The sequence below is a fragment of the Tursiops truncatus genome, chromosome 15 (genome assembly GCF_011762595.2).
Source record: "Tursiops truncatus isolate mTurTru1 chromosome 15, mTurTru1.mat.Y, whole genome shotgun sequence".
NCBI lineage: Eukaryota > Metazoa > Chordata > Mammalia > Artiodactyla > Delphinidae > Tursiops > Tursiops truncatus.
Genome location: NC_047048.1, coordinates 62,898,234 through 62,916,875, shown reverse-complemented (window position 1 = coordinate 62,916,875; position 18,642 = coordinate 62,898,234). Strand labels below are relative to the sequence as shown.

General features: G+C 45.5%; 1 protein-coding gene across 10 annotated transcripts in view; it reads right to left on the bottom strand.

Annotated features, from left to right (window-relative positions):
• The window catches only part of CEP250 (centrosomal protein 250), a 45,403-nt gene extending 34,503 nt beyond the window's left edge, over positions 1–10,900 (bottom strand). For 3 of the 10 annotated variants that reach the window (XM_033839002.2, XM_073792923.1, XM_073792924.1), the window contains exons 1-8: positions 10,784–10,899; positions 5,585–5,642; positions 4,162–4,457; positions 3,641–3,697; positions 2,448–2,530; positions 2,057–2,222; positions 1,204–1,310; positions 689–943 (exon numbers count right to left, since the gene is read on the bottom strand). In XM_033839002.2, coding sequence (XP_033694893.1) covers positions 689–943; positions 1,204–1,310; positions 2,057–2,222; positions 2,448–2,530; positions 3,641–3,697; positions 4,162–4,347 — 854 coding nt within the window. In that variant the 5' untranslated portion in view covers positions 4,348–4,457; positions 5,585–5,642; positions 10,784–10,899. Of the gene's footprint in view, positions 1–688; positions 944–1,203; positions 1,311–2,056; positions 2,228–2,447; positions 2,531–3,640; positions 3,698–4,161; positions 4,458–5,584; positions 5,643–10,783 lie in introns of all 10 variants that reach the window. The other 7 variants (XM_073792921.1, XM_073792925.1, XM_033839004.2 and 4 more) reach the window with 6 other exon arrangements.
• Between the last annotated feature and the right edge of the window lie 7,742 nt (positions 10,901–18,642).

The following is an 18,642-nucleotide window of genomic DNA, read 5'->3' as shown; positions in this document are numbered from 1 at the left end:
CTGAACCCGCGAGCCACAGCTACTGAGCCCACGAGCCACAACAACTGAGCCCACATGCCACAACTACTGAAGCCCGCACGCCTAGAGCCCATGCTCTTCAGCAAGAGAAGCCACCGCAATGAGAAGCCCATGCACCGCAACAAAGAGTAGCCCCTGCTCGCCGCAACTAGAGAAAGCCCGCGTGCAGCAATGAAGACCCAATGCAGCCAAAAATAAATAAATAAATTTATTTTTTAAAAAAATGTATATAACAACAACAAAAAGATCATATGGGGGCACAGTAATGTAACAGGCTATCAAGGTCATAGAAGAGGTGACATTTAACTATGCCTTAAAGGATAAGGCAGAGAGAGAAGGGAGAGAGGCATTCCAGGCTAAGGCCAGCATCTACAAAGGCAGAGAACATGGAAGAACTTGGCTGTTCTGGGAATGGCAAATAGTTTGGTGTTGATAGAGGAGAGTCACAGCCAGCTCTGTAAGTCAAAAGGACAGAAACTGAGCTGCAAGACAGTCTGAGGGCAGAGGGCAGTGAGACAGCCCCAACTGGGTTTCAAACTAGACTCCCTCTGGCACATCTCCTTCCCCTCTTGTGGGAGGAATGCTCTTCACATCTCCCCCACCTATCTTGACTCCCTAAAGGAGACAAGTTTCTCTTAGCGAACCCCTCCTAGGACCCAGGCCATCTCACCGATCCTGAAGCTCAGCCTTCTCCAGATGCCCTTGACTCTTCAGCTGTGTTAACTCCTGACTCCTTTCATGGGCTTCCTTCTCCAGCTCCTGGGTCCTGGCTAGTAGCAGCATCAACTGGGATGGCTCACTCCCATTCAGTCTCCCAGATCCATCAGATTCCCGGGACTGTGGTGCTCCCACAGTCAGGCGCAGACAACAGGTCAACAGGGAACCTGAAAGCCTCACATGCTCAGCCTTGAGCTCCGTCAGGTCTCTGAGTACAAGCAAAGAAAAGAGCAGACTCCAACAGGGACCAGGAACAGGAAAGGGAGCATGGAGGTCACGCCCAGGGAAGCCTGAGGAGCAGGTCTGGGAAAAGTCATCTCAATCCAACAATCCAACAATTCCATCCCTCCCCACCAACTCTTCCACCTCTGCCTTCCCCCACAACCTGATTCCCTTCTATAGCAGCCCACTGTCATGCGAATAGAGTTGGTAGGGGCAAACCTCCTCCCGTCATACCTCCACACTGACCTGTCAGTGGCTGACTTCATTTCCAGGAAGTGGCGACGGAAGGTCACCACCTCCCGCCACAGACCGAGAAGGCGACCATGCTCCCCTTTCAGGTAGTCCTTGAAGAACTGTGTGTTCAGAAACCCAGGTCATACCAAAGGGCAGAGGACATCTTTTGCCAACACAGGAGTCTTGGATTCCTCCTGACTATTGGGGGGGAAGTGGAGGGCCTTAAAGGAGATAGCTTATGAATGGGTGTCTATGTTCAGGCGATGCTGAAGTGTTTAATAAAGTTAGCAGTGGGATTCAAGAGGTCAAAGGGCCTAGGATGGTATATGGCCTTCTTTGAGCTAGATTAGAAAAGGATAAACAGTAGCTGCTCAACAAATGGGAGCTATTACCATCATCACCACAGGCTTATAATGATGATTAAATGATATAACATATGTAAATCATCTAACATAATGCCTAACACAGAGCAACGGCCCAGGAAACATTAGTTTCCTTTAACTGGGATCTGAAAATTTCTTCCCCATTCAATTTCAACAGCTACCTCCTTAGCATCTAGATTGCAGACTTCCAGATGAGGGGGGTCAGTAAACTTTAAGATCCATCTAAAACCTATGCAGGAACAGAGTTGCTTTGAGTGTCATGCTACCTGCCAGCAAAACCTCGACTGGGCAGGTAAGAACAGAACTAAGGTGACAGCCCAAGCAGGGCAGAGCTGCCAGCATGAGCAGTAAGGACGGCCAGAGACTTTAACAAACAGCTCAGTTTCCATCCAGGTCCTGAAGTTAACCCCTTCCAGCACTGACCAGGCAGCGCCCAGACTGCAAGTCCTCCTCTCACCATTCCCGCCCACTGTTTCTCTTACCTCCTGCTCCATCTGCCACTGGCTCTCCTTCCTCATTAGCTCATCCCGGGCCCGGCTCCAGTCTACTGTCAATTTTTCCACATCTTCCCGAAGCGCTTTATTCACCACGTCAGCTTTTTCCATGTGCAGCCGAAGCTGGGTGTTCACCTCCGCTAGACTCTCACACCTGCACTGGGGAGGGGTAGGAGCAAGTACTAAACAAAGGTCTGAGCCAACCCTTGGACCTCTTGGAGTAAGATGACAACCACTGGAACTTTCCACTGCCAGGAACTGGAGGGCTAAGGCTGAAGTCCTTGATTCTAATCCATGTTAGCCCTCGAGACAGAGGTTTTCCATCAACCTTCTCTACCCGCCTGCCAACCACCCAGGCCAGAAAGTTGGGGCCCATCACCTCTGTTGCTCCTCCTCCAATCGGGTTAGCAGCTGTTCCAGGTTTGGCTCCTCCACACTTTCCCACCTCTGAGGGACCGGTCCCTTAGCCAGACAAAAGCAAGCTTTCATTTACCTCCAACAAGAACATCCCGCAGACCAATTCCCTGATGCCCCTTCTACTGCAGCCTGCTTATTGTTTTTAAAGTTCATCCGTTTATTTTATTTTTATTTTTGGCCACACCGAGCAGCTTGTGGGATCTTAGCGCCCCCAACCAGGGATAACCCCACCACCACCCCCAAGCAGTGAAAGCACAGAGTCCTAACCACTGGACTGCAAGGGAATTCCCCAGCTTTTTTTTTTTATTCTTTCTCCCCTTTGTTAGCAATATGTCTCTTTTCTCAATCACTGCATTCCTCAAGTAAACCCACTGCATCCCTCTCTCCAAACGTAAACCAGTGACTTCTCGTGAAAGATGGCATTTGGTAGTGAAAAGAACTTTTGACCTAAGAAGCATAAAATACAGCTTCTTTCACTAATGGTCTTGGCTTCTACTACACTAATTTTTGGACCTTGGGAAGTTATAACTTCTCTAAGCCACAAAGTCTTCAGCTCCAAAATGAAGGTGATATCATTCCCCTGAAAAGTTGCTTTGCAGGTTAAGTGACGTAATTCTATGACAATGCCTAAGGGTGCCTGGCCTACATAGAACGGTACATAGTTAAGTCTCGTCCTTTCCTTCCTCTGAGAGAACTCTTCCGAGGGTAATGTGAGAAGATGCTGAGAGGGAGCTGGAAGAAAGGCAGATAGGTTTTTGAAAGCCAGTTCTACCCAGCCCACAGCACAAAGAAATCTCTCTGTCACAAATACGGTTTTTTCAGGCCTGCAAAGGCACACATCTCTCCAAGACAGATAAACACTGACACCTCCTGGAGGAAAAATGCATCTCTTCTCTCGGATTCCACACCCCTTCCAATCTGGTAATACTAAGTCTCCTAAAGCTCATTTTGTCCTTAGAGAGCCTGGGGCTGGAGTCTGATGGGGCAGGAATAGCTAGGTCCTGTGAAGGTATCTGATGAAAGCTCTCAGGGGCTGACGAAAGAGAGGCTTCTTCCAAACACCGCCTTATCACACCCCAGCCTCCCTCAGTCGGCAAATGAGGCCTAACTATACTCCTTGAGGGCTCAGGAGGAGCACAGAAGAGCCTCACTCACCCCAGTGGCTTCCAGCCGCTTCTCCAGCTCTTGGCACCAACTCCGGTACTGCAACACCTGGGGCAAACAGAGCAGGACACGGCAATGGGCACGGCTGGTACCAACAGCCCAAAGCAAAGGTCCCCAAGGGTCGTGGGCAAATGCGCTGTGAATGAGGGACTGGGTGATGACAGTGAAATGAGGCCATAACATCTTACAGTTTCCATTTGGTCATTTAATCATATGTTCTCTACAGCTCTTGTATTGGAGAAGGAAGTTCATGGGCTTTGGAACTGGAAAACCTAGGATCAGGTCCTAGCTCTAGACTAGGAAAGCAAACCTAGACAACTAACTGACCCCTCATGAAGGTCACCTTTGAAAGGGACATCGTAGATGGCTGGTGGAGAAGTTGTAGACATCAAAGGAGAGCTGTTTAGGACATTCCCACCACGTGGCTCCATCTTCTGCAAACCTCATCCCGCTTCAGTCCCCAGCCCCAAGTGTTCTCCTCCTTCCCCTTCCTGAAAGGGCAGCTGCCTCACCTTGGCCTGCAGCTTCCTCACGAGGGTTGCTTGCCTTTGCTGAGCCTCCTGGGAGCTCTTCAGCTTCCGCCAGGAAGCTGCTTGGTTCTCTGCCATCTGCTGCTGTAGCGCCAGCACTTGCTCCTCCAGCACCAGCTGCAGTGACCGGGGCTTCATATTGTTCAACCCAGGGCCCCCTGTCTCCATGGGGGCACCAGACAGTAAGTCCACAGGTCCCTATGCAGCCAGAGGCTGTTCGCTCCCAGCAGGCTCTCTAATCATTGCTGTGTCCCTTGGACCTCCTCTTGAGCTGGGGACTAAAGCACACAGTGGAGTTGAAAGAACTCCCTAGATGACTCAAATTTATTCAGCAAATACTCATTAAGTTCTGTAAAATTGGGATGGACAAAGTACAGTACTCCTCAAAGCTTTTCAAATACTAAGATGGACCTAATCTCTAAAGGGGGGGGGACGTGATGAGCATCATTTCCCAAATTTATTGGACCATGACGCAAGCTCACAGGACTAGTGTTTCCTGGCATGACTTTTGTAACTCTGCACTCGACCAAGAGCTCCTAGTTTACCATTGCATCCCTAGTGCCTGGCACAGTGCCTAATAAACATCTGCTGAATGAATCACTAAAGGTGATTTTAGGCTAGCAGGGGAGATGGACACAATTACAATACAATGTGGTCTGTGCAGTAATAACAGAGACATCACAGGATAGTATGGGAAGACAAAAGAAGGACATTTAACCCAAGCTGTGGGGCTGTGAACAGTGTGGATCATCATCATCATAATTAATACCTGTTAAGTGTTTCTATGGGTCAGTCACTTGAAGTGCTTTACACACACCATGTCATTTTGGCATCACAAGAATCTTGAAACCTTCCAATGCTTTCCTATCATACTTCAGCATTGGTACTATTTTAACTTTACACATGGATGAGGAAACTGAGGCTTACAAAGGCTAAGCCTTAGCTGAGAAATCAGAAAGGTTAAACAATTTGTCCTAGTTCATACAGTTGGCATTTGGTTGACTAGGGATTTGAATACAAGCAATCTGACTCTCTGACAGAGAGTAGCAGGCATTTCAGGCAGGGGAACCAAAAAACAGAGGGAAGAAGGAGCCAGCTTCAGCAGGATGGCAAACCCTCCTCATCTGCCAGGAGATGGGCCAGCACAGGGCAATGGGGGCAGGTGAGGGAGGCCAGCCTAACCCGTGACTTCAGAGACACCCAGGAGACAGGGAGGCAAGATGAGCAAGAGTTTGGGGTGCTAGTCCAAGTTCTGTCTCTAATGGGCTCTAGGACCTCGAGCACGCCACTTCCTTAGGCTCCTCATCCAAAAATGAGGGTGCCCAGCTCCATGACCTCTGAGTTTCTTAGGCCTCTAAAACACACGATAACCTGGGGGCAGAGGAGCGGGGTAGAGTTCTCTCACCTTATCAGCCCTGAGACACCCATCAGCAGGTTTGAGGAGTATCTGTATTTCCAGCTACCTATCAAGAAAATGGTCCATTAGAGCTGCCTTCTTGGCAGCATCAGTCTCATAATCTGAAGAAAATGGCATATACAGCAAATTCCAATGTAACATTTGCACAGACAGTGGGAGTTTCAGGGGCCCCATGTCCCTTTAATGCACCAAACTGTTAATCTTCTACATCCTGGCTCAAATGCCACTTCCTATCAGGTCCTCCCGGATGTATCCAGGAATAATTTATCAGTCTTATAGCCATATATACAATATATATAAGTTTATATTTAATGTATAGAGAGAACGTCTATGTTACATCTTATCATTACTATTTGTCTATCTTCTCCACTAATTTGTGAGTTCCTCAAAGGCAGGAGCTAATTCATTTTGGTCATTAGTAGCTTGTCAACAATGCATAATGAAGAAATGCACGTGGGCCTCAATCCTGGCAGATCTAAACCCTTGGCCAGAGGTTACAAATGTAGCCTGCGGGTTCTTTTCAATCATTGTGTGGCCTATACGATGGTTTTTAAGAACTTAAGTTAGGTGCCAACATTTACCATTGGCAAAATACATATAAAAATTCGTATTTCTGGCTCGTTTGGGTAATCAGCATATCTAGTGACCCCTGACCCACATTCCCACAAGGCGACAACAGGCTGCAGTGAAACAGTGTCTGCCCCCTTTAGATAAGGCATATGCTCTCTAGTTCACCTTAGTCTCAGGCCCCTGCCCTGGCCTAGCTTCTCCCTCACACCGATAGCAGATTTTAGTTGTCATGTCATTGCACTTGTGCTATTGTTTTTCTTATAACAGAGTTACAGAGGAAAACTCAGCTTACTAATCACCTCCTGGGCAACTGCAGATACCCGGGTTTGCTGAGCTTGTACTAGACAGTAAGGAAAGGGCATAAAGTAGGAAGAGTACAGTGGCACCAGTAAAGGCATAGTGGCACCAACACTCCAGGATGCCTCTTCCTAGCTGATCAACTGGGTTAGTACTTCCAGTGTCCTCCCTTTCTGCCCTTCCTTTCCACCACAGCTGTGAAATGCTGGCTCAATCTCTCTCTTCTGGTTGGAGGCACAAACCTGCTGGGAAGTAGCTCTTACCGACAACACGACTAACAACAAGAGTAGCTCTGAGACGCTTCAAGGGACTTGAAGAGCCTTTTCTCCCCGAACACTGTGAGGGATAGACCAGGCTTTTGCAGAGTCTCAGAGGCCCCAAAGGCTCCCTAACACTCCTTTGAATCCCTACCCCCAAAAGCATTCGGTTAAACCCCATGAAATTGCCGATATCTGCCCTTTTTTTAACCTAACAAAATGATAATTTCATGTAATTCAACCTAATATAATAATATTATATATGTTTATAATCATATATTTATATATATTATACAAACCTAATATATAAGCAGCCCTCTCATAGTTCCTGGAATTCTCCTATTAAATCCTCTTTTATTCTTTTTATTTATTTATTTATTTATTTGTGGCCACGCCTCGCGGCTTGCAACATCTTAGTTTGATCTGCGCCCCCTGCAGTGGAAGCTCAAGAGTCCTAACCACTGGACTGGCAGGGAATTCTCTAAATCCTCTTTTAGAATAAGGCTGTTGTTAATGTGTATACATTATTTTAGAAAATGATAGTAACACCTCAGTAAAAAAATGGAATTATATTAGAATTATATGATTATTTTACTTTAGCAGATAATTTAAAAATTTTAGAGCTATTTAAAAATTTAGTCCAACCCTCTCATTTTACAGATAAGGAAACTGAGGCTTACAGAGATGAAGTAACTTCATTTTGTTCGTATTTTATTGGTATGCCCCATTTACTTCAAAAATGATGCGAAATTGTAGCAAATGTACCATACTAATGTAAGATGTTACTAACAGGGGAAACTGGGTGCAGGGTATATAGGAGCTTGCTGTACTATGCAAGTTTTGTAAATCTAAAATTGTTCTAAAAAATAAAGTTTATTTAAAAAATGACTTGAATTGTTTTATGATTAACGCACCCCCCCCCCCGCCAAAAAAAAAAAAAAACAGGACTAAAAAGATGGAGGGAACAGAGAAAAATTACACCAGGAATTTTTCTGAAATTGAGATTCAGTTCTGAGCTTCCTCAAGACACAGTTCAGCACCTTTCATTAACACACTGTCAGATCAGCCAGAGAATAAATAAACTAGCATAGCTCCAAAAGAAAGGTAGGTTTCAATGGCCCTCAGGAAAGGAAAAGGTCAGTAGCTGGCAAATGGTAACAGACTGAATTGCATTCAATGAGAATAATGGATGTCAGTGTGCTCCGTAAACTGTAAACCACTGAATAGATGTTATCATTACCACAGGAAAAGGAAAAAGATTCACTTCTTTTATACGTTAATTTATCCTGTAAACACTCATGAATTCCAGCTTAGCATCAGGTAACTGGCCACAGTGATACAGAAATGAGGAAGACTGACTTCCTACTTTTGCTAGGAACCAGACTGGGAAGGGCAGTGACCTCTGAACCTAGGGTGAAGAGTGAGACAAGAGTGACATAAATTATATATTTTGTCTCATCTCATCCAAATTCTTCCAAAAGGAGTATTTAAATAAATTTAAAATAGCAGCAACACCACCTAAACTTGAAGTAGAGGTGTAAATGTTGCAAGGACTAAGAGGAGAACTGGTATTATTAAACAGAATTTGTCACTTAAAGCAAAAAAGAAAAAACACGTGAGGGCACAGACATTTTATTTCCTGAGAAAAGAAACTATATATATATATATATATATATATATATATATATATGTCTGGAAAGACAATTTGTTTCTTATTCCAGAAAAAAAGAAATTAGCACACAGCTCCTTATATAAGTCTCATATGTGGGCCTCTCTCTCCATCCTCCTCCTACCTCTAAGGCCTCTCTCCCTTTAGTCTCCTCTGCTGGCTCCTCCCCACCATCTCAAGGTTGGAGGCCCCAGGGCTCAGGCTTCAGACCTCTTCTCCACCTACACGCATTTTCTAGATAATCTCATCCAGTTTCATGGCTTAAAACTGTACCTATACACCCATGACTCCCAGTGTTACATCTCCAGCCCATCTGGCACATCACACTCCTATACTAAATCCAAACATTTATTTAACTTCTCCATATAGATGTCTAACAGGCATCTCAAAGTTAACTCATCCAAAACTGAACTCCTGTTCCTCCAATCTTCCACATTTCAGTACATGCTAATTCCATCCTTCTGGTTGCTCAAGCCCAAAGGCCTTACAGTTATACCGACTCCATTCTCCCACAGCCTATAACCAATCCATCAGCAAATCCTGTTGGCTCTACCAGTTCCTATTGCTTCTGACCCACCCCCATCATCATCCTAAGCAAAGCCACTCTTGGCTTTAAGGTATGCCCACAAATTCTTTGATACTCCTCCCTTCAAGAGGTGGAGCCTAAACTCTCTCCCCTTGAGCATGATCTGGAATAAAGTTAATGAAGCTGAATAAAGTAGAAATGACTTCCAAGACAAGGTCATAAAAGGCCTCCCCTCTCTCTAGCTCTTGCTCTCTCCCCACTCTCTCGGCTGTGTCCTGAGGACACCCAGGCAGCCCTGTGAAGAGGCCCAGTGGTAAGGAACCACATCTTGGGAGCAGACCAGACATCAGTTTGACTGCAATCTCCTGAGAGATCCTAAGCCAGAAACAGCCAGCTGAGCTGCTCCCAGATTTCAGACCCACAACTATATGAGATAATAAATGACTGCTGTTTCAAGCTGCTAAGTTTTGGGGTAATTTCTTGCATAGCAGTAGATAACTAATACACCTGGATAACTGCAAAAGCTTCCTAGGTGGTAGCAATGCTTCTACCCTTGCTTTCAAAATTTGCTTTTTCTCAGCAGAATAGTCAGAGTGATCCTTTTAAAACAGTGACAGGGACTTCCTGGGTCATCCATTGGTTAAGACTCCGAGCTTCCACTGTAGGGGGCATGGGTTCCATCCCTGGTTGGGGAACTAAGATCCCACATCTTAGTTCCCAGCAAATACTGAACCCCAATCTGCTTCGAAACTCTACACCCTTCCATTACAAAATGCTGCCCCCTAAATCATGAAATATGAAATCACTGCTCTGGGAGGGACACTTTCTAAAGGGTGTGAAATGATGAGGTCTAAGTCTTCGGCTCTCTGATGGACAAGGACCAAAGAAAGGTAGAGTGTGACTGAAGGAACAAGGGCTAGCACCAGGTTCTAGTTCCTCATGAACTCACTCCGTACATTTGGGAACATCAATTCTCCTTTCTAAGCCTTCTCATGTGCATCACAGTCTTGGCCTCCATAACTCATGGAGCTAATGTAAACACCAATTCAACAGACATTTACCAAACCCAAAGGCAATCCAGGAATTATTACATGCTCTGGGGATGGACAGCCTAGAATTCGTATCCCGGCTCCACTCACTTATTAGTTGTGGGACTCTACGCAAATTGATCTAAGAGTGCCTTAGCTTCTTCACGCATAAAATGTGAAGATATAGAACCCACCTTATGGAATCGCTCTGAGGATTAAATGGGCCTTTACAGGTAATGCATTTCGTAGCACCTTTGTGGCTGTTCAATAAATATTAGCTATTATTATGATCATCACGTGCTAGACCCTGGGATACAGATGAAAAAGGCAAGGCATAACGCCCCAACAAGTGCACGGCTGTAAAAGAGATGCAGGAAAAGTAACTCGGTGCAATGAGTGCAAAAACCCAGCAGCGAGCTAACTGCGCCTTCAGAAAGCGGTTGGAAAAGGTTTCCGAGGAAGTGCTATTTAAGGTGGGTCCCGAAGAATGAGCGTTCCAGAGTAGGGTGGCGAGTAGGACTGGACTTTCGGACAGATCACATGCAAAGCCCCAAAGGCAGAGGGAGCCGCAAAATTCTGGGAGCCAGGAGCGGGACGCTTAGGAGAGCGCAGCGCCTTATCGGACAACCCCGGGCTCGGGAAGATCCCTTTTTACGCGGACTTGGAGCGCAGAGTGTTGGCGGCAGCAGCACGCGGACACACCCGCCTAGGACAGGTCCCAGCCCCTCTCTGGGCCTCGGCCGCTGCCCGAACGGAATTCCCTAAGGCGCTCTAAGAGGGCCAGCCTCTGGGCCTCAGACCGTTAACCCGGGCACCTCCCGCCTGCCCTTGAGGCCCCACCTCACCACGCTCGGCTCCCGCAGATTCCTCGGGTGCTCCTCAGCGCCGCAGCGCCTGAAGTAGCAGCTAAGGCCCGGCCGGGGGCGGGTGCCCACCAAGGGGCTGGGGCTCAGGCCCCGCCCCTCAAACTCCCGCCCTTTCGGAGGGCCCCCGCCCCTCCGTGCAGCACGCCTAAGGACGGACTGCGCCACCTAGGGGCCTCCGCCATGTTGAGTACTGGCAGCCGACTTAAAAGTGTGGCCCAGAAGAAAAAACGGGATAATATTAAGAGATATTAAGATTCCCTCGCCAGAAATGGGGACAGACAGGCTTGCTGGATTCGAGTAAGGGAAGTTTTAGTAACAGAAAAAAACTTGCTCTCAATCATACCTCTTTTGGCTTCGGGATTACACATTGCGCATGTGTGTGGTCACCTGGTTCTAGGTGCGCCTGCGCACTGTTCCACCTACAAACCCGAGTACAATTAACAAGGGCGCTTGGTTGGGATACAGCTTCATCTTCAGACCCCCGAAGCCCCAAATGGCTTCAGGCAACACAACACTCACAGCATAGTTATTCAGTGTCATTTGAACAGACATGGCTTTGAACAGGGTGTTTTCTTTGCCTGAATGTCCTGCATCCGTCCGGAGAACCGCAGTTTGTCCAATTTTATGCGTGAACCTGATTTTCTCTAGAGGACTTTAGAGGCGTTTTTTCCATAGCGTTTTGTGCATAAATTATCAATGCACTTTCATTCACCTGCCTCTCTTCTCCACTCAGTGGGTCTAAAGTTTTAGTTGGGATTTTAAAAAAAGCAAAACTGGAGAACTTCTTAAAGTGCAGACTCTCGGATTCCCCCACTAAAGAGTCTGTAAACCAGGCGTGGAGCCCGGGACTCTGCATTCAAGCAAATACCTTGGGTGATTCCCGATGCGTTGGGAACATATTTTGAGAAACACTGTATAAGATTGTGTATCTCTAGCACCCAGCACAAGGCTTAGTACAAAATAGGAGCTAAGTAAGTGCTGAGTGAATAGATGGATGTATGAATGGATAGCAGGAGTGAAACAGGCAATTCACAGCCAAAGGAAACCTGAGAAAAGAACACTTTGATAAGAGTATCTTTGTATTTTTCTCCTATAAGAACAAAACAAGTTCTTAATAGTTACTGAGAAAAAGAGAAAGTAAGTGAGGGGTGGGGGGAGGACAGTGATTCTTAAAGGCAAACTATGCTGAGAGGGAAGAAGAAACATCCCAGACATTGGACAGACAAAAGGATGCAAAGACTCAGTTGTGTGGGAGTCTACACCAGGGAAATATTCTCCCAACAGGTTGTGTGCAAGAATGTTCACTACAGTATTTGGAATGTTACACCAACCTCAGGGCATTTGCAACCTCAGGGAGATGGCATACTTTGCCATCTCCTAAACCAGTTTACCCCAAACTCTTGGATTACCTGACAACTTCCCCTCCTTCACGTCTCAACTTAAATGGTACTTCCTCAGCTAGGTCTTCCCTGATCATGTTATGTAAAGTAATACCCTATCATTTTCTATTGCAGTACTCTTTTCATAGTACTTTTTTTTTTTTTTTTGCGGTACGCAGGCCTCTCACTGTTGTGGCCTCTCCCGTTGCAGAGCACAGGCTCCGGACGCGCAGGCTCAGAGGCCATGGCTCACGGGCCCATCTGCTCCGCGGCATGTGGGATCTTCCCGGACCGGGGCACGAACCTGTGTCTCCTGCATCGGCAGGCGGACTCTCAACCACTGCGCCACCAGGGAAGCCCTCATAGTACTTTTTACTTATTTTGGTTTACCTATTATCTTTCTCCCCCTTGAAAATTTAAGCTTCATGAGAATAGGAGGCTATCTCTGACTTATTCTTAGCATTTAACACAGAGCCTGACACTGGGTAGGTGCTAAATAAGCATCCATGAAATGAATGAATGGAGCCAGCCTCAGTGTTACAAAGGTTAATGACATAAAATCTATCAACAAACTACATAATACACTGTAAGACCATGAAGAATAAGCAAAGAGGATTGAAACAAACAGTAATCTTTGATTTTTGTAAAAGGGAATTCATTCATTCATTCCCTTATTGATTTACTCATTCATCCAACAAACATTTATGGAATATTTGTTATGTGCTAGTATTGGATAATAATACAATGTATTAACAGCAAGTTGGAAATTGTATTAAAACATAATAAAGTAGTACAACTGGGTATTTTGTCTGGGCCAGAGAAGAAAGTGGAGTTAGCTGATGTGTGAGAGTGGGTAGCATTCCCCCCTAGAGATTCTGTAGGCTTTGAGAGTACATCAGCCTTCAGACATCCTATGAAGTGCCAGGAATGTTTGGGACAAAAAAAAAAAAAAGGTGTTCATGTACAGCACTTGAATTGCTTGGGACCCAAGAGCCCTGTAGGGAAAGACTTAATCCAGCCACAGTTAGAGTCTGGCCATGTTCAAACCTGTCTGATGAACTAGAGTGGGGAGAAGGCCTCAAAGGAGGCTGGATTGGAGGGAGAGACAACGAATCAGTTGAAAGAAAACCAACCCTAGTCCCCTCCAAGTGAACTGGAGCTCTTTCTTTATGCCCTAAATTCCATCTCTGGGAACATGCTTTTTATCTCAACCCTTTTTCAGGACTGTAAAGTGGATCCCGCACCCCAGGCTTGCTCATTATTTATGGATATTCCCCTTGCCCCATACCAAGAGGCTGCCTGGACTGACTGACTTTCTTTCTTTTTAAACTTACATATGTGAAATTTCAAAGTGATGGGCTAAAAACCCATATATGTATCTCTCTATATATATTTTTTTCTAATAGCTTAAAATCTGTTTTAACGTTCTTAAATCCTTTATGGTGTCAAGAGAATGGAGGATAGAAAATTTGTGTGGAGATATTTCTGGCTGTGAGTCCCCACCCTTCTCAGGGAAGATGTAACTGCTTGAGCCAAGTGATCGGAAGAGGGGCGTTCCAGGAGGGTTGGAGGTACCACATCCAACCCCATTGCAGTTGGGGAGCATAATGACCGGATCTACCTCCTGCCCAGGAAATCTATCAACAAGAGACAAGCCTGCTAACTGATTTGGTGGCAGACCCAGGAGAGTGCTGCTGTGTTGGGGTTGTCCTGCTCTCCCAGAATTTGTCAGGGAATGTTTTCTGTAGGCTGGATGGGGACTAAGTAAAAGAAGGAGAGCTGCATAGGCCTATCCTGTGTCCTGTTTGGTAGGGCCTCCTAGAGGGGTAAAGGGCCTCCAGAAGTGAGAAGACAAATGACCACTGGCAATAGAGATGCCTTTGCTAAGAGGAGTGCAGGAGAGGGCTCCAGCAGGGAATCCCTGAAGAGCCCATAAAAGCCCTCCGTGATGTTTTGTTGATGGACAGAAACAGCTAAAAGCATCTGCCAAACCCAGAAAACACAAAGCCAGCTACGACACGAATTCAGAGAAGACTTTTGCCACCCCTTTCTCCATCTTCCTCTCCATGTCAGCACTCCGAGTGACCAAGGTGAGCTGAGGATGACGGGAAAAATTGAGGAAAAAAAAATAACCCTCAATCATTCCCCTCTTTCTCACTGCAAGCTAACTGCCAGAAGCAGAGCTCGAGGCACCAAAAGAATATAGCATCTTGTAATAGATTGTGAACCACTCGCTGCTTTCCATCAGAGTCCATTTATTTATCATTAAACAAATATTGATTAAGAACCTACTATGTGTCACATCCTGTGCTAGACACTGGGAGAGACCCAAAGAACAATAACACATGGACCCTGCCTAGAGCCTCAGTCCACAGACTTAAGTAGAGGCAGGTGAGTAATGTATATTTCACACATTTACAGGGTGGTAAATTCTGTAAAGAGGGAGTGGCTGGCTTCATAGAGGTGGTGACAATATAACCTAATTATGAAGGATTAATCTGCTGAGCAGACAAAGGCAGGAAGGGCATTCCAAGCAGTGTTCATGGAACAGTGATGTGCAAAAGCATGGATGTTTGGGGATTGCCGGGGATTTCCTCTGGGCGTTCCTCTGGCTGATTCTGCCACTTGGTTGTATCGTATGAGTCTCCTTGGATTTATAATTAGAATAACACAATCCCCTCCATCAGCTGGGTATTCCCCCAGTGGCGCTGACCCTGTCTCAGTGGGCAAGTCTCTTTCCAGTCCTTGCCCCTTCCCACTCTAAATACCCACTCACCCAAGCTTGACATTTCTTTGAAGTGGGTGCCATTTGCTCACCATCATTCAGGGCTTGGGCAGTAAAAAGATGTATAGGGACAGCTCCCATAGGACTGGGTCCTCTCTTTCCTCAAAAAATGAGCCCTTAGACTTCCCTGGTGGTGCAGTGGTTAAGACTCCAGGCTTCCACTACAGGGGGCACAGGTTTGGTCCCTGGTGGGGGAACTGAGATCCTGCATACCATGAGGTGTGGCCAAAAAAAAAAAAAAAAATTAAAAAAAAAGATGAGCCCTTAATTACATTCTAACCTGAGACTCTCTCTGCTGCCTCAGGTGACACAGAAACTAAACTCTAAGAATCTGGACAGGAACCAGGTGGAGAAACATGGCAGGAAGAACGTCGGGCTTGGAGGCAGACACACTCACCTGAGTTTGAACTCCTGGCTCTGCCTTGTGTTTTGAGCAACCCGCCTCGCCTCCCCTCTCTGAGCCTCAAATTCCTCCGCTGCAAATGGGGATAATAATACTTACCTCTTAGAGTTTTTACGTGCAAAGTGGGAGATAAAGTAGATGAATGGAGGGAGGAGTGGAAGGAGTCCAGCAAGAATCTGAGGTTTCTGAGCTCAAGAATGACAATAAGGTTTCCAGGTCCCTAACTATTAACAGTGGTTACCTCTAGGCGGAGAGATTGGGGAGTGGCTTCTTTTAATTTAACACCCTTGGTATTGTTTCACTTCTATTTTTTTTACAATGAAAATTATTTAAGTTTGTAATTTAAATATATTCAGTATAGAAATCATACTTCAATAAAAAGGTTTTTTTCAAAGCTTATATTGCATAGAAAGTCATCCAGGAGACGGATAGAAATGGTTGTTTCTGAGAAGGTCTGGAAAACTGGGGGTCTGGAGTGGGAGGGGGACTTCCTGTGTATTCTCTTGTACTGTCTGAACTTTTTTTCATCATGAATTTGTATTACCTTTCTTTCTAATATACATTACTTTTTAAATTTTTAAAAAACATTTTTTAAATATTAAGAAGTTTTAAAATAAAAATACTTTAAGTAAAGAATAAAAGTGAAAATGTGTGGTTGCTTTGTTTGTGCACCACACCTGCAACAGGCAAAAACACACATACACCCACATGCAGTTTCCAGATTATAGTATCTGCAGGGAGTGGGATGGACCGACCTCACTGGAGCGCCCACATGCTCTGACAAGGTGCAGTTCCCGAGGAGCTCAGCTGGGGGAACCATTGAGAGCTTGGTGGAGAATATCCCAGAAGAGTGGCAGCTCCTGGGACGTTTAAAACAACACAAACCGGAATGATGATGGAGATGTGGGGGAGGATTAGGCAGCTCTGCTCCTGCTGGGGTGCTCTGGGCTCCCTGGATGGGGATGGCCCATGCCCCACAGATTATAAAAAGCACAGATGGAGGTCCAGGGGCTGCAGGCCCTCCTCGCAGGCAATCCCTTTCATATAAGGTGATGCCAGGAAAGATCAATCCTTCCTTGCTGTGGGGAAGAGCACTGGATTCAGAGTCATGAGTCTGGGTTGAGTCCTACCGTGATCATTTCTGGTTGCGTGGCCTTGTGTCAATCACTTAACTCCTCTGAGACTCAATTTCCTCATTTGTGAACAAGGACAATATTAACAATTGACTGTTTTTTTTAACCATAATTTATGGAGTACCTACTATATGATAGTTACTGAAAGAAAGGTGCTCTACATATGTAAATACATTTAGTTCTTATAAGCAGTCTGTGAAGCAGATATTTTTATTCTAATTTTACAGGTAAAGAAACAGGTTCAGAGAAGTGATTTTTTTTAAAGATATCAATAATAGGTAACATTTATGTAGAGCTTACTTTGCATAAGACACTGTTTCAAGAACTTACAACAAAAACTTGTAACAATCTTGAGGCAGGTACATTATTATTAACCTCACTTTGTATATGAGGAAACTGAGGCACAGAAAGTTTAAATAATTGACCTGAGATTACACAGCTGGTAAATTAGGGAGCCAGGACTTAAAGGCAGGTAGTCCAGCTCTTAGTCATTACGTTAGACAAATCTCCTGCTTAAAATTCTCACTGCACGAAACATAAAATCCAACTTCCTTTCTCTGGTTTCCAAGGCCATTCTCAATGTGGTCCTGGCATGATCTGACCTCATCTATCACCTCCCCCATGCTCACTCTGTTTCAGTCACACCAGCTTCTCCCGGTTCCTCAGATATGCCAAGCACATTCATGCCACAGGGCCTTTGCATTTGCTGTTCCCTCCACCAGGAATGATCTTCTCCCAGACCTTTGTACAGTTCATTCCCTCACTGCATCTAGATCTCTGCTCAAACATCACCCCCTCAAAGAGACATTCCTATCTAAAATAGACATCCCTTTGACCCTGCTTAATTTTTCTTCACACACTTAGAATTCTCTGAAATTATACATTTGTTTGCTTGTTTGTCTGTCTTTTTCACCAGAATGTGAGCACAGACTTGGTAGTCCACTGTTAGATACAGTGCTTAGGCCCAGGATGTAACACATGGTAGACACCCAGTGTATAGTTGACGGATAATTAAGTACATAAATGAATGAATACCCAAGGTGACCCAATTGGTTAGTGGCAGAGCCAGGACACAAACCAAGTTGTTTGATCCTGGAACCCATACTCTTAGCCAGCTCTCACCCATGCTGAACTGACTCCGAGGATTAGGAGATTCAGATAGCATAAAGAATGTGAAGCCACTCTGAAAATTGCTAAGTGCCTGAAAAATGATGTTGCTGCTGCTGCTGCTGGTGCTGATTCAGTTAACTGCTCATCTGTGAAATGGGTATAAAAAATACTCTGGCCTGCCAACTTTAAGAGGATGTTTTGTGGAGTGCCTGTGAGATGGATAGGGAAACATGTAAAAAAGTTAAAGGCTCTGCACGGTAGAAAGGACTGTAAAGGTTGTTTCCATGCCAGTGGCTTCCCAAGACTCCCATCTTCTACCTCGAGTTTGACATTAATATTGCTGACAGGAGAGGGGGAGGTAGGGGGACATGGGGGGGGGGCGGTGGGCGAGGGACTCTCCGTCCCAGTAATTAAACATGTTGGGACTGAAGTGCTGCCAGCGGCAGCATCTGGTTGCAATTACCAGAGGGGACCGAAGTGATTAGTCACCTTTATAGTGAGAGCCAGGCCAGTCCCCTGGGCTCCTCCCTGGAGAGGGCCTTCTAAGCAGGCCCAGAGTCCCCTTCCCCGACTCCCACCCCATTTCTGGAGTTCCCTGGTCCTCAAATAATAGCCCTGCTCAGAGACTCCTCCATGTTCCCAAAGTCCCAGCCCATTGGATAAGACCTTGACTAAAAGCCAAGAATACCATAATTGCCCCCTACCACCCTTTCACTTTTCGTGTTTCTAGAAGCTAGGTTAGGATTCTTTGGTATAAAATGTGTCAGAGAGGGAATTAGGCTTAAAAAGTAATTTAACCTTTCTGAACTTCAGTTTCTTCGTCTGCAAAATCAGGGTACTGAGAGTATCTTCATCATAGGGTTCTTGTGAAGATAAATAAGATAAAAATGCAGTGCAATACAAAGGCCAGAGTCTAGTTTACTCCAGTATATGCTCAATAAATAGCAGCTATTATTATTTGCTGGGTACCAGGCTAATCACTTATTTTTTAATGAATTTATTTATTTTATTTATTTATTTTTG